This window comes from Oryctolagus cuniculus, chromosome 11 (assembly GCF_964237555.1).
Source record: "Oryctolagus cuniculus chromosome 11, mOryCun1.1, whole genome shotgun sequence".
Lineage (NCBI taxonomy): Eukaryota > Metazoa > Chordata > Mammalia > Lagomorpha > Leporidae > Oryctolagus > Oryctolagus cuniculus.
The window spans coordinates 123001535-123017288 of record NC_091442.1 but is presented as its reverse complement, the minus strand read 5'-3'; the positions used below and the strand labels follow the sequence as shown (position 1 = coordinate 123017288).

Here is a 15754-nt window from a genome sequence, read left to right as displayed (position 1 = left end):
TGCCCAGTGCACCTGCGCTCAGAGCGCTTGAGCCTCCCCCGTCCTGGGTGGAACAAGGCAACAGCGCGGGTCCGTTGGCTGGGGCTTTGGGCAGGGGAACTTTTCCACCTGGTCTCACCGGCTCAGCTCTGCCCGGGGGCCTCGTCCAGATGGAACCGAGGCTTGGGAGATGCAGGCTGCGCCGGGGCTGTGGCTGCCCTGCACCAGGGTGGGAGGCCCTTGGGGCGGAGTCCGCCCGGCCTCATGGCCTCCTCGCCTGGCAGTGCTGCCCACCTGTGCAACAACTCCATCCAGAGGAACCTGCAGAATGACAGCGGGCGCAGCCCCCTGCTGCCCGGCCACAACACGTGGACGAGCTCCAGGTTCCAGGAGTACCTGCAGAGGAAGGGCCGCGGGGCCGTGTGGGGCAGCGTCATCTACCCGTCCATGAAGAGGGCCATCAGCCACGCCGTGAGGCTGGCCCAGGACCGCGTGGAGGCGCGCAAGAACAGCTTCGAGCTCTACGGCGCCGACTTCATCCTGGGCAGCGACTTCAAGCCCTGGCTCATTGAGATCAACTCCAGCCCCTCCATGCACCCGTCCACGCCCGTCACGGCCCAGCTGTGCGCCCAGGTGCAGGAGGACACCATCAAGGTGGTGGTGGACCGCAAGCTGGACCGCAACTGTGACACCGGCAACTTCGAGCTCCTGTGGAAGCAGGTGGGCCGCCCGCCCCGCCCCGCCCCGCCCCACCCCAGGACACCCACGGGGAGGACAGAGCCACAGCTGCCCACCCTGCGGCCAGGGCCGGGCAGAGCTGGTCCTGGCTGTGCTCAGAGAAGCCGCTCCGCCCTCCCTGCCCTGAGCCTGGGGCGCCTGGGCGGCCCTGGCCACCCAACCCCAGTGGCCTTGGGGTCCAGCCTTCCCACGTCCAGGACGGGCCTATGTGGCCAGCAGGTGGGAGGCCCCCTGGGCCCTCCTCGGGGTCCTCCAGGGCCCTTTCTGCTTTGGAGACTCTGGACGGCGAGCCTGGCAGGGGCTTTGCCTGTGGACCCCCACCCCTGGGTCGAGTCCCATGTTGTCGGGTCTCACTGGGCTCTCCCTGAAGATGGGGCCCCGTGGGTGACTGAGTGGCCTCAGCATCCCCGGGTGTGAACCCAGCCGGGCCCCTGCAGGACCCGGCCCAGGGACTGGGCCCTTCCCTGCCGGCCCCCTCAACCTGCCCCTCCCCCCAGCCTGCGGTGGAGCTGCCGCCCTTTGGTGGATCCGACCTGTGCGTGCAGGGGGTCAGCGTGCGCAAGCCCAGGAAGCAGACACTGCCCATAGCCAGCTTCAACTTCTCGGCTCCACTCTCCCACCCACGGAGCTCCTCGGCCCTGCCCGGCCCGGCTCGGGGTCCCCCGCGGCTGGCGGTGCAGCGGGGCCCCAGGCTGAAGGAGGAAAAGGTACTTTCCCGCTTGGCACAGCCAGGGCCCCTGAAGAGGGGCTGCCGGAAGGCCGGCTCCACCAAGGCCCCGGCCGAGACAGAGCTTCCCGCCTGTCGCTGTCGTCCCGAGGACAGCAAGGCCCCCAGGAGCACGCTCACTGAGGCCCCGCCCACCAGCCACGAGGATCCAAACCTGTGTGACAGGCAGCCCCTGGCGCCCGCCCTCCAGAGTGGGGACAGCACGGAGGGCGCTCTGTGTCCGTCACCCAGAGTGACAGGTAACCCCGGCGCCCCTCCGCCCCCCTTGTGCATGGAGGGGCGCCCACTCGCCCCAGGCTCCGGGAGGGAGGGACCTGGCCTGGAGCCTCAGCCTGAATTTGGGTGTGAGATTGGCGGCAGTGGGCACTGGTCCTGGGCATGGCATGGGGGTCTTGCAGACTGCCTGGTGGGCAGTGGGTGGGCAACATCTTCGTCTTGGGACTTCTCGGTGTGGCGTGGATCTGGGGTTCGTGGACAGATGAGAGGGCAGCAGCGGCTGGGCGCTCGCAGTCAGTGTGTGGACACAGGGGTGGGGTGGCCACGCTGTGTCTGTGCCCAGGGCATCCCCTGGTGCGGCCTTCAGAGTGTGTGACAAAAAGACCCAGGCCAGAGCAGGTGCATGTGCCCCAGACACTCAGGCACCTGCTGCTGCCGCCTCCTGGGCGCCTGCCTCTCTGGGACAAAGCCTGGCATGCAGCAAGAGCTCAATGTTTGCACAAAGGCATGGGTTGCCCCAGGGGCTCCGAGCAGGAGGACCACTCACTCCCATTGCTCCTGGAGGGCGCCAACAGTGCCCGGGGGCTGCAGCCCAAGCCCCTGCACAGGCCTCTGTGTGGAGAAGCAGCCCCGGGGCCCTGCACAGGCCTCTGTGTGGAGAAGCAGCCCCGGGGCCCTGCACAGGCTGCGCAGGCCCCTGCTGGGCGTGAACTGCAGTGGGCTGGGGGCGTGGGCTGCTGGGGCCACGAGTCACAACCAGGGTGTCAGCAGGACCTCGGGGTGGGGGTGGGGGTCCGTCCTGCCCTGTCTAGCCTCCTGTGACCACCCTGGGGCGGGTGCTGGCAACAGTCCACCCCGAGTCTCTGTGCGGCTTTTCCTGCTGTGTCTCTGTGGTCACGTTGCCTCTTCTCTGAAAGGCAGAGACAGAGACACACAGAGTTTCCATCTGCTGCTTCACTGCCAAAATGTCTGAGCCAGGCCGAAGCTGGGCGCCAGGAGCTCCATCCGGGTCTCCCCGTGGGTGGCAGGGCCAGGCACCTGAGCCATTGCCGCTGCCTCCCAGGGCGCACCTCAGCAGGAGCTGACACTGGAACCGGAACCGGAACTCGGGCCAGAGGTGACGCAAATGCCCGCGCCCAGCTTGCGTCTTCCTTCAAAGGACACATCGTGGTCAGCGCCATACTCCCCCAGGGTGACCCTGCAGGACCCTGCCCCCACATGGGTAGCACGAATCCGGGGGAGCCGCTGTGAGTGGGGCTGAGGCCCGACCGTGTGCCCGCACCCCAGGCGCCTCTCGGGGAGCACGTGGAGCTGGCCTGCGCTGCCCATGCCCTGGCGACTCCCCAGTCCCCCCTTTTCTGTCGTGGGCTCCCTGCGCAGCTGACTGGCGTTGCAGACACCACAGCCACCTCCATCACATCAAGACCTCTGGGGCTGGCCTTTCTCCTGGTGCTGGCTCTGCGGCTGGCTGGGAGGACCCCCCCCCCAGACCCCAGACCCGCACGTTCACACACCCCCACCCCAGACCCCAGACCCGCACATTCACACACCCCCACATCCCCACCCCCCAGACCCACACATTCATATACCCCCACATTCCCACTCCCCACACCCCCACTCCCCCAGACCCGCACATTCCCACACCTCCCACTCCCCCAGACCCCCACTCCCCCACATCTCCACCCCCCAGACCCGCACACTCACATACCCCCACTCCCCCAGACCCGCACATTCACACACCCCCACTCCCCCACTCCCCCAGACCCCCACACATTCACACACCCCCACATTCCCACTCCCCACTCCCCCAGACCTGCACACTCACATACCCCCACATTCCCACTCCCCCACACCCCCACTCCCCCAGACCTGCACACCCCCACACCCCCACTCCCCCAGACCTGCACGCTCCCACACCCCCACTCCCCCAGACCTGCACGCTCCCACACCCCCACTCCCCCACACCCCATGAAGTGGCCTCTCTGTGTCCTGAAGCTTCGGTGTCCAGGTCTCCTAGAGCCTGCTCTCTCGTGCGGGGAACCCATGGTCCCCTTGCATGCGCGCATAGGTCTGTGCCTGGGCTCCAGGCGAGCCGCCCTGGCCTGCTGGTCTGCCGGGGGCCCACGGTGGCAGCCCTGGAGGGCCGGTGTAACCGTCCAGTCAGTGTGGGAGAATGTGGGTTCCCATGTGGGAGGCTGTGAGTTTCCGTGTGGGAGGCCGTGAGTTCCCGTGTGGTAGGAGGCCATGGGTTCCCGTGTCAGAGAATGTGGGTTCCCGTGTGGGAGGAGGCCGTGGGTTCTCGTGTCAGAGAATGTGGGTTCCCGTGTGGGAGGCCGTGGGTTCCCGTGTGGGAGGAGGCCGTGGGTTCTCGTGTCAGAGAACGTGGGTTCCCGTGTGGGAGGCCGTGGGTTCCCGTGTGGGAGGAGGCCGTGGGTTCTCGTGTCAGAGAATGTGGGTTCCCGTGTGGGAGGCCGTGGGTTCCCGTGTGGAAGGAGGCCGTGGGTTCTCGTGTCAGAGAACGTGGGTTCCCATGTGGGAGGCCGTGGGTTCCCGTGTCAGAGAAAGTGGGTTCCCGTGTGGGAGGCCGTGGGTTCCCGTGTCAGAGAACGTGGGTTCCCGTGTGGGAGGCCATGGGTTCCCGTGTGGGAGGCTGTGAGTTCCCATGTGGGAGGCAGCCGTGGGTTCCCGTGTGGGAGGCCGTGGGTTCCTGTGTCAGAGAACATGAGTTCCCATGTGGGAGACCGCGGGTTCCCGTGTGGGAGGAGGCCGTGGGTTCTCGTGTCAGAGAACGTGGGTTCCCGTGTGGGAGGAGGCCGTGGGTTCTCGTGTCAGAGTACGTGAGTTCCCATGTGGGAGGCCGCGGGTTCCTGTGTGGGAGGCCGTGGGTTCCCGTGTGGGAGGCCGTGGGTTCCTGTGTGGACGGGCTTCTCTGCCACACACACTTCCCATCTGTGGACAGGGCAGCTCTCTGCCGACGCCCTTGTGTGGTTTCCTCGTGACTGTCTCGCGTGGTATCTTTTTGTCAAAACTGCACGGAATCTGCAGGCTGCATCTGGCTTGCAGAAGCAGCTTCTGTCCACCAATCTGAAGATGCGTTTGGGTTTTTCACAAACGCAGTGTGTCACCTGATGGAATTTCTCTGTCTTGCGAACACGGAACCTCCCTCTCGTTTCTTATTTCACTGCAACACCCGCGGCCGGCATCGATTCATTCACAGGCACGCTCAGCCTCTGGACGCAGGTGTGCACGCTCCGGTGAGCACTCCTGGTTCACATACGCTCCCCTTGCTTGTCCCTCTGTGGTGGTTTTCATGAGACCCTGCAAACCAGGACCCCACATGGCCCCAGCCCCTGCCCCTGCAAACCAGGACCCCACACGGCCCCTGTCCCTGCCCCTGCAAACCAGGACCCCCCACGGCCCCTGTCCCTGCCCCTGCAAACCAGGACCCCACACGGCCCCTGTCCCTGCAAACCAGGACCCCACACGGCCCCTGTCCCTGCCCCTGCAAACCAGGACCGCCCATGGCCCCTGTCACTGTCCCTGCAAACCAGGACCCCACACGGACCCTGTCACTGTCCCTGCAAACCAGGACCCCCCACGGCCCCTGTCCCTGCCCCTGCAAACCAGGACCCCCCCACGGCCCCTGTCCCTGCCCCTGCAAACCAGGACCCCACACGGCCCCTGTCCCTGCCCCTGCAAACCAGGACCCCACACGGACCCTGTCACTGTCCCTGCAAACCAGGACCCCCACGGACCCTGTCACTGTCCCTGCAAACCAGGACCCCACACGGCCCCCGTCCCTGCCCCTGCAAACCAGGACCCCCACGGACCCTGTCACTGTCCCTGCAAACCAGGACCCCCACGGACCCTGTCCCTGCCCCTGCAAACCAGGACCCCACACGGCCCCCGTCCCTGCCCCTGCAAACCAGGACCCCCACAGCCCCTGTCACTGTCCCTGCAAACCAGGACCCCCCACAGACCCTGTCACTGCAAACCAGGACTGCCCACGGCCCCTGTCACTGTCCCTGCAAACCAGGACCCCACACAGCCCCTGTCACTGTCCCTGCAAACCAGGACCCCACACGGCCCCTGTCCCTGCCCCTGCAAACCAGGACCCCACACGGACCCTGTCACTGTCCCTGCAAACCAGGACCCCCACGGACCCTGTCACTGTCCCTGCAAACCAGGACCGCCCACGGCCCCTGTCACTGTCCCTGCAAACCAGGACCCCCCACGGACCCTGCCCCTGTGGCCCCTGCCCCTGCAAACCAGGACCCCACACGGACCCTGTCACTGTCACTGCAAACCAGGACCCCACACAGCCCCTGTCACTGTCCCTGCAAACCAGGACCACCCACGGCCCCCGCCCCTGCCCCTGCAAACCAGGACCCCACACAGCCCCTGCCTCTGCAACCAGGACCCCACACGGCCCCTGTCCCTGCAAACCAGGACCCCACATGGCCCCTGTCCCTCAAATGAGGACCCTCCCATAGCCCCTACCACTGCAAACCGGGACCCCACACAGGCCTTGCCCCACAACCTCCTTGTCCCAGGTGCACCAGACCTTTGCTGTCCCTTTAATCTCTTATTGCATTTTTATGTGGTCTGCAAAATATGTTTTTGAACTCTGGCTGTCTTTGCTCTTTTTTAAAAAGATTTGTTAATTTTATTTGAAAGGCAGAGTTAGAAACAGAGAGAGAGAGAGAGAGAGAGGTCTTGCCTCCTCTGGTTCACTCCCCAAATGGCCTTATTGGCCAGGGTTAGGCCAGGTCAAAGCCAGGAGCCAGGAGCTTCTTCCAGGTCTCCCACGTGGATGCAGGGGCCCAAGAGCTTGGGCCATCTTCCACTGCTTTCCCAGGCCACAGCAGAGAGCTGGATCTGAAGAGGAGCAGCCGGGACTCGAACCGGCGCCCACATGGGATGCTGATGTCGCAGGTGAAGACTTAGCCTACTATGCCACAGCGCCAGCCCTAAAGGTATCTTTTGTTCAAAACAAAACAAAAACCTCAACTTGAGTATGGTCAAGTGACCAATTTTTTTTTAAAGATTTATTTATTTATTTATTTATTTGAAAGTCAGAGTTACACAGAGAGAAGGAAAGGCAGAGAGAGAGAGAGAGACGGGGAGGGAGGGAGGCAGGGAGAGAGGTCTTCTATCCACTGGTTCACACCCAATTGGCTGGAATGGCCGGAGCTGCGCCAGTCGATCAGGAGCCAAGAGCCAGGAGCTTCTTCCAGGTCTCCCGTGCAGGTGCAGGGGCCCAAGCACTTGGGACATCTGCTGCTGCTTTCCCAGGCCGCAGCAGAGAGCTGGATCGGAAGAGGAGCAGCCAGGACTCAAACCGGCGCCCTTATGGGATGCTGGCACTGCAGATGACAGCTTTACCCGCTACTCCACAGCGCCAGCCCTCCAATCTTTTTATTTTAAACAATTCTATTTTTGTCTTAAAGAATCTTTCTATATCCCAAAATTTTAGAGATTATTTCTCTATATTCATCTCTGAGTTTCAGTCCATCTGGAGTTTATTTTGCCTTTATTCCTGGAAGCCGCGGACTTTTCGTCTACTGAGAACTCCTTCCTTCCTCCCCGGGCGGTGGCCCTCTGCCCACGAGTGCTCCTGGTCGGCAGCCTGGCTTCCGCTCCCCCGCTCCCCTGCTCGGCTGGAATCTGGATGCCAGGCCGCAGTCCTCGGCACCGCATCGTCACAGCTGCTGGGAGAGTTGTCCTTGTTTTCATTTCCTGCTACATAAATGTCAGAATTGTCGCATCCGGTGCCACAAAAAGCCATGAACTCCACAGATCTCGGGCCAGTGTATGGCGCAGCGGCTGAGCTGCCACGTGGGACGCCGGCACCCCGTATCGGTGCCTGGCAGGAGCCCTGGTTTCTCCATTTCCGACTCAGCTCCCTGCTGGTGAGCACCCGGGAAGCAGCAGCGATGACTCAGGAGCTTGGGCCCCTGCCGCCCGCCTGGGGGACCCCGGAGGTGTCCCGCGCTCCTGGCTGCAGCCTGGCCCAGCCCTGGCTGTTGCAGGCACGGAGGAGAGAGCCAGGGAATGGAAGACTTCTCGCTGTCTGTCTCTCTGCCTTTCAAGTCAGATGAAAATAAGTTTGTTATCCATAGATCAATTTGGAACCAATTTTTTTTTTTGAAGGTATGTTTCTTTATGGAACATGGACTCATTTTATTATTTGAGCCCACCCAGTTTTCTATTTTATTATTATTTTTATTTTTTATTTTTTTTAACTTTTATTTAATGAATATAAATTTCCAAAGTACGACTTATGGATTACAATGGCTTCCCCCCAATAACGTCCCTCCCACCCGCAACCCTCCCCTTTCCCACTCCCTCTCCCCTTCCATTCACATCAAGATTCATTTTCGATTATCTTAATATACAGAAGATCAGCTTAGTATACATTAAGTAAAGATTTCAACAGTTTGCTCCCACACAGAAACATAAAGTGAAAAATGATAGATGATTTTTTAAATGATGATGAAATCAGATCAGACCTATTGTCATGTTTAATCCCAATGAGAGTCAAGTTGGGAATTGATAATTTCTTTTTTCTTTCTTTCTTTTTTTTTTTTTTACAGAAGATCAGTTTAGAATGCATTAAGTAAAGATTTCAATAGTTTGCACCCCCATAGAAACACAAAGTGAAATATACTGTTTGAGTACTCGTTATAGCATTAAATCTCAATGTACAGCACACTAAGGACAGAGATCCTACATGAGGAGTAAGTGCACAGTGACTCCTGTTGTTGACTTTACAAATTGACACTCCTGTCTATGGCATCAGTAATCTCCCTATGCTCCAGTCATGAGTTTCCAACGCTATGGAAGCCCTCTGAGTTCTCCGACTCTTATCTTGTTTAGACAAGGTCATAGTCAAAGTGGAGGTTCTCTCCTCCCTTCAGAGAAAGGTACCTCCTTCTTTGAAGACCTGTTCTTTCCACTGGGATCTCACTCACAGAGATCTTTTTGCCAGAGTGTCTTGGCTTTCCATGCCTGAAATACTCTCATGGGCTTTTCAGCCAGATCCGAATGGCTTTAGGGCTGATTCTGAGGCCAGAGTGCTATTTAGGACATCTGCCATTCTATGAGTCTGCTGAGTATCTCGCTTCCCATGTTGGATCACTCTCCCCTTTATTTATTCTATCGGTTAGTGTTAGCAGGTACTAGACTTGTTTATGTGCTCCCTTTGACTCTTAGTCCTTTCATTATGATCAATTGTGAACTGAAACTGATCACTTGGAATAGTGAGATGGCATTGGTACATGCCACCTTGATGGGATTGAATTGGAATCCCCTGGTATGTTTCTAACTCTACCATTTGGAGCAAGTCAGCTTGAGCATGTCCCAAATTATACATCTCTTCCCTCTCTTATTCCCACTCTTATGTTTAACAAGGATCACATTTCAGTTAATTTTTAACACTTAAGAATAACTGTGTGATAATTACAGAATTAAACCAGTCATATTAAGTAGAACAGACAAAAAAGATACTAAGAGGGATAATGTATTGAGTTGTTCATTAACAGTCAGGACTATGCTGATCAAGTCACCATTTCTCATAGTGTCCATTTCACTTCAGGAGGTTTCCTTTTTGGTGTTCAGTCAGTTGTCACCGATCAGGGAGAACATACGGTATTTGTCCCTTTGGGACTGGCTTACTTCACTCAGCATGATGTGTTCCAGATTCCTCCATTTTGTTGCAAATGACTGGATTTCGTTGTTTCTTACTGCGGTATAGTATTCTAAAGAATACATATCCCATAATTTCATTATCCAGTCTACCGTTGATGGGCATGTAGGTTGGTTCCAGGTCTTGGCTATTGTGAATTGTGCTGCGATAAACATTAGGGTGCAGACCGCTTTTTTGTTTGCCAATTTAAACTCCTTTGGGTAAATTCCAAGGAGTGGGATGGCTGGGTCGAATGGTAGGGTTATATTCAGGTTTCTGAGGAATCTCCAGACTGACTTCCATAGTGGCTTGACCAGTTTGCATTCCCACCAACAGTGGGTTAGTGTCCCTTTTTCCCCACATCCTCGCCAGCATCTGTTGTTGGTAGATTTCTGTATGTGAGCCATTCTAACCGGGGTGAGGTGAAACCTCATTGTGGTTTTGATTTGCATTTCCCTGATTGCTAGTGACCTTGAACATTTTTTCATGTGCCTATTGGCCATTTGGATTTCCTCTTTTGAAAAATGTCTATTGAGGTCCTTGGCCCATCTCTTAAGTGGGTTGTTTGTTTTGTTTTTGTGGAGTTTCTTGATCTCTTTGTAGATTCTGGTTATTAACCCTTTATTTGTTGCATAGTTTGCAAATATTTTTTCCCATTCTGTCGGTTGTCTCTTCACTCTCCTGACTGTTTCTTTTGCAGTACAGAAACTTCTCAATTTGATGCAATCCCAATAGTTGATTTTGGCTTTGACTGCCTGTGCCTCCCGGGTCTTTTCCAGAAACTCTTTGCCTGTGCCAATATCTTGAAGGGTTTCTCCAATGTTCTCTAATAACTTGATGGTGTCCGGTCGTAGATTTAGGTCTTTAATCCATGTTGAGTGGATTTTTGTGTAAGGTGTAAGGTAGGGGTCTTGCTTCATGCTTCTGCACGTGGAAATCCAATTTTCCCAGCACCATTTATTGAATAGACTGTCCTTGCTCCAGGAATTGGTTTTGGATCCTTGATCAAATATAAGTTGGCTGTAGATGTTTGGGTTGATTTCTGGTGTTTCAATTCTGTTCCATTGGTCTATCCATCTGTTTCTGTACCAGTACCATGCTGTTTTGATTACAACTGCCCTGTAGTATGTCCTGAAATCTGGTATTGAGATGCCTCCAGTTTTGTTTTTGTTGTACAAGATTGCTTTAGCTATTCGAGGTCTCCTGTGTCTCCATATGAATTTCAGCATCATTTTTTCTAGATCTGAGAAGAATCTCTTTGGTATCCTGATTGGAATTGCGTTGAATCTATAAATTGCTTTTGGGAGAATGGACATTTTGATGATGTTGATTCTTCCAATCCATGAGCATGGAAGATTTTTCCATTTTTTGTTTCTTCTTCTATTTCTTTCTTTAAGATTTTGTAATTCTCATCGAAGAGATCTTTAACGTCCTTGGTTAAGTTTATTCAATTTGGAACCAATTGACAAGTGAGTGAGACGATGTCTTCCTACCCATGAACACGATGTAGCCTCGTTTAGGTGTCACCCCTCTCCCTGATGAGACCACATGCGTGGTTTATTAGAGTCCCTTATGTAGTTGGAATTGTGGTGTCGCTCATGCCACCATCTCTGTTGGCGGAAAGAATGCAAATGACATTTCTACATTAATTTTTCTATGAACCTCTAAAACTCATTACCCATAACAATTTGTATTTTTTTTTTAGTCTTTTGTGTAAAAACTTCTATCACGTACAGAAGTTTTAACTCCTCCGTTAGGATGTTGCCTCACTCGCACGCCACGTCTTGTTGCTGGCCGCGTCCCACAGAGAGCCAGGCACCGCGTGTAACGCCTGATGCTAATGGTCCCGTTTGAGACGGAATCGGCCCCGGTGTTGCAGAGCCCTCCGTGAGTGTGCAGGTGCTGTGCAGTGCCGAAGACGCTGCTTTGTCCTTCCAAGAACCCCGCGCAGGCTGCATTTCCTTGGGGCCTGTTCCCAGCCGCAGGGCTGGACAGCGGGGCCGATGGCGCCAGTCGATGCCTGGCCACAGGTTTTTATTCCCACTACTGTTAGTAAGCGCTTTGGACGCAGCTCCCGGCTCAGGCGGTTAGGGATAGAGCTGCCGGGACACGGCTGAGCCTGGCAGAGGCGCAGCGGCAACTCCGTGAGCCGGAGTCGCCCACTCCTGCGGTGCTACGTGGTGGAGTCACGGTAGCGCTTCAGTCTGCATCTCATGTGCACACGCCTTCTGTTGGCCTGCTGTGGGAGGAGCTCCTCACGTAGGTGGGAGCCGGGCCTCGGCGGTGTGTGTATCCCAGGGGCCTCCCCGTTCCGTGATCCACCCGCCTCTCTGAGCACAGACGCACAGCCACTGCTGATTGCAATATACGAGCTGCACGTCCTGTCCTCTGTTAGAAATCTCTGCTCATCCCACAGCCACTGCACCCTGTCTCCCCCCACATCACACCTGCCCGAGCCTGGGGTCCACAGTGACGACGCTGTCACCATACTCTGCTCCTGTCGTCCGTCTGTGCTGGGGGCCCCTGGGGAGGGCTGAGCTGGCTCCACCTGTGGGCTCCGGCTCACTCCTGTCTCCTCTGTGGGGCCTGTGGCTCCCGTGAATCCTGTCACATGGCAGAAGGCAGATGTGCGAGTGGGTGGACCAACCGTGCCGGCACGTAGAGGCTTCTGCACACCGCTGCTCTGCCCACGACCCCTGGCCACACTCCCTCCAGGGTGCAGGGGTCTCTCAACTGCAAGGGGAAGGTGGAGGAGGCCTCGTCCCAGTGGCAGGACCGGCTGGTGCCAAGCTGGTGCCGCGTCCGGGCTCCTGCCACCTGCAGACTGGAGTCTCTGTCAGGGAGCAGCTTCACGTGGGTGACCACAGCCCCAGCCAGAGGGCGGCAGGGATGGGCGCGGCTCCCGTAGGGCCTGCCTCCTGCAGCCAGCCCCGCCCTGCCCCGCCCCACCCCCAGTCCCCAGTAGGGGTTGGGAGCCATGTTGGGGATCTCCTGAGGGTCCCCTGAGCCGTGTTGGGGTTCCGTGTGTTGGGGTTCTGTGAGCCATGTTCGGGGGTTCCGTGAGCCATGTCGGGGGCATACTGAGCAGTGTTGGGGTTCCATGAGCCGTGTTGAGGTCCCATAAGCTGTGCTGGGGCTCCGTGAGCCGTGTTGGGAGGCATATGGGAGCCTGGTGGGGGGATACTGAGCCGGGTTGCGGCTCCGGGAGCCGTGGTCAGTGTCCCCGGCCGCGCGGGCAGATGGGTTTCCCAGGCTGCACACTCAAACATGCGACGGCCCTCCTGAGACTTGCGGGCTTCCCGTGTTGATTTCCTGGGGGTTTTGTTTTTCATTCTGAGAGCTGTCAGAGCTGTGGGTTTTCCACCCGTGTCAAGTGGAGGACGCCTTTCTCCATGCTTCATCTGTTTTACTTATTTGAAGGGGAGGGGGAGGGGAAGAGAGAGGTCTTCCATCCGCCGGTTCACCCCGCGAGTGGCCGCGACGGCTGGAGCCGGGCCCATCCCGGGCCAGGAGCCAGGAGCTTCTTTGGGGTCTCCCAGGCGGGTGCAGGGTCCCAAGGCCTTGGGCCGTCTTCCCTGCTTTCCCGGGCTATGGCCGAGAGCCGGACGGGAAGCGGAGCAGCCGGGACTGGGCCGGCGCCCACGCGGGGCGCCGCACTCCTCCGTGCTCAGCGGCCGCTGGTTGTCGGGTCAAAGCGCCCACCCTGGGGTGGGCGGGGTCTAGGGCGGTGGGCGTGTCCTGGGTGGACGGACAAAGGGTCCGCGGCCGCGCCCCAGGCCAGGTTTTTCTGTGAGCTGGGGTAGGCCAGGGGCGGCCCACGCGGGAGAGGTGGGCGGCCTGGGGCAGGGCTGGGGCGGAGGCCAGGGCGGGGCCTGCGCGGGGCGCGGTCGGGGAGCGGGCCTCTGTGGGCGTGGCCGGCAGCGGGGCGTGATCGGGGCGTGGCCCTCTGTGGACGGGCCTCGCGCCGGGGAGGGCGCGGCCGGGGAAGACCCCTGGGCGCAGGGCGGGGCCGAGACGTGGCTTCAGGTCTGGGCTGTGGGCTCACGGGCGACCCGCGGCGGCGGGGGGCGGGAGGGGGCTGGGGGCGGGGCCTCGGGCATGGGAGGGCGTGGCCTGGGCGGGCGGCGCAGCCTTCGCTCAGGCCCCTCTCTCTCCCCAGGGCCGCCGAGCGACCTGCGAGCGCCATGCCTAGTGTGCCAGGGCCCCCTGCCGCCCGCGCGGCCATGCAAGCGCTGCCGCTCCTTCTGCGCCTCCGTGCTGCAGGGCGCCACCTTCGTGCCGCTGGGCGGCGGGCGGGACGGGCCGTGGACGCTGTGAGGCCGCTGGGACGCCTGCGCGCAGCTGCGGGACCGTGTATACAAAGCTATTGCAACGTCGTGTGCCTGTCACTGTGGTGTTTCCTGCGGAGCCCCGCCCCCGCCCCCGCCCGCGCCTGCCCCGCTGCCCCTGTGGCCGCGCGGCCCACAACCCGGTGCCCTCCCTGGAGGCCGCCCCGCCCGTTTGTTAAATGCACCGGGTCCGCTGGTGCTGAGTGATGGCTCCCAAGGGGGCGTCCACCTGGGTTGGGCCCTGCCCTGTGGTGGTCAGCGGTCCTCTGGGCCACGCAGGTCCTCCAGGGAGACGCAGGTGTGGGGAGAGTCCCGAGGCCTCTGGGGGCCACCAGGACCGCACAGCACAGGAAGACCAGCCGGCATCCGCTGTGGACACCCGGAGGGCCTGCGTGGCCTGACTTGGGCCCCAGTGCAGCAGTGTGCAGCTGGCTGTGGGCAGAGCCCTCATGGGGGAGTTCAGGGGTGCGGGGTGGGGCGTGTCCAGCCCCTGGGGCGAGACAACCGCAGGGGGACTTGAAGTTCAATAAAGCCGAGCAGGCTGACCTGTGAGCTGAGGACTTTATGGGCCCGAATGGTCCCCGCCCCGGAAGGGCTCCTGGGTTCCGGGCCGTCACAGGAGCGGCTCTCCCGGGCACGCCTGTCCTGCCCACCACACGAGGCCCTCGCAGGCTCTGGACTGCAGACCATGAGCTCCCGGCAGACCACCGAGTGCGTGGCCATCACAGCACAGAAAACCGGTACTGCGGGCCCAGGGCCCCAGCGCTTGGGGGCTGCACAGGAGCCCCTGGGGCCTCAGGTGTAAGGGGGAGGGGAGGGGCTCCACACCTGCCCCCGTCCTGAGGTCCCCGCCCTGCAGCCCCTATGGCATGGCACAAGGCCACCTAGTGGTGAGCCTGACTTGGGGGGGCACGGTGAGGGGCTCCAGTGTGATGGCCCACCGGGTGTCTGCCTCTCTCGGTCTCCTCTGGGCCCTGCCCATGGGTACGAGAGAGACCCTCACAGGCCCTGCTGGCGGGAGCGGGAGCCTGCCCTGGCGGCCATCCTGGGCTCCAGACGGAACAGCTGCTGTTGGCCACACACAGGGTTTGACTGGCACTGGGTTTTTCCCTCCAAATGCCGGGGCCCAGGCACACATAGCTGGGGAAGGCTTGCCCAGTGCCCAGCGCCCAGCGGTGACCACAGACGTGTCAAGTCTCCCAGGGCTCAGCCCAGGCTGGGCCAAGGTGGAGGCTCTGGCCAGGTGGGTGGGAAGCCAGGGAGTGGGCTGTGGCACCTGGGTGGGGGCGATGCCGGCCGGGTGTCCCTGCCACGTCCCCTCCCCGGCACTAGAACCCGTCTCCCCAGGCCTGGGTCTGCTCCATGAGGCCCACGTCCTCTCCTCTCACAGCCCCTCCAGCTCCCCGCAGGTTGGAGTCGTCCCTGGGGGGCCCCTGTGCCCAGTCGGGGCCCTCACACCCCCACTGTATGTCATGAGGAGGCTCAGCAGGTTAAGGCCGCTTGGGAAGCTGGTGTCCCACATCCAAATGCAGTTCGAGTCCCAGCTGCTCCACTTCCGACCCAGCTCCCTGCTGTGACCTGGGAAAGCAGTGGAAGATGGCCCAAGCGCCTGGCCCTGCACCTGCGTGGGAGACCTGGAGAAGCTCCTGGATCCTGATCAGCCCAGCTCCGGCCATTGCGGCTATTTGGGGAGTGAACCAATGGATAGAAGACCTCTGTCTCTCTCACTTTCTCTGCCTTTCAAATAATTAGAGAGAGAGAGAGAAACCAGAGTGCTTTGCTAAGTGCACTGGCCTGAGGCCCGTGCTCTACCTCCCCAGCCCCCAGCCCCCAACCCTGCAGAGGGCACACATGGCCACCATCTGCAGCCCACCCAGGCTGTCCCTGCTCAGGGCCTCTGGGCTGTGCCCACCTGGCAAACACCTGTCCACCTGACTGCCCCTCTTCTGAGGATGGAGCTCTGGGTCAGAGTCTGGCGGCCAGGGTGGCCCCTTCGGCGGGGGGACATTAGGACCTAGGCGTGCCTGGGGGAGCAGTGACAGCCACCAGGGACAAGGCCAGACCATGCCTGGCCACACA

At 59.8% G+C, this 15754-nt stretch overlaps 1 protein-coding gene across 8 annotated transcripts in view; it reads left to right on the top strand.

Moving 5' to 3' along the window:
- The window catches only part of TTLL8 (tubulin tyrosine ligase like 8), a 32390-nt gene extending 18667 nt beyond the window's left edge, over positions 1-13723 (top strand). For 7 of the 8 annotated variants that reach the window (XM_051839223.2, XM_051839222.2, XM_051839220.2 and 4 more), the window contains 3 exons: positions 264-699; positions 1215-1683; positions 13507-13723. In XM_051839223.2, coding sequence (XP_051695183.2) covers positions 264-699; positions 1215-1683; positions 13507-13664 — 1063 coding nt within the window. In that variant the 3' untranslated portion in view covers positions 13665-13723. The remainder of the gene's footprint in view (positions 1-263; positions 700-1214; positions 1684-13506) is intronic. The other variant, XM_051839224.2, reaches the window with a different exon arrangement.
- Positions 13724-15754: the final 2031 nt, after the last annotated feature.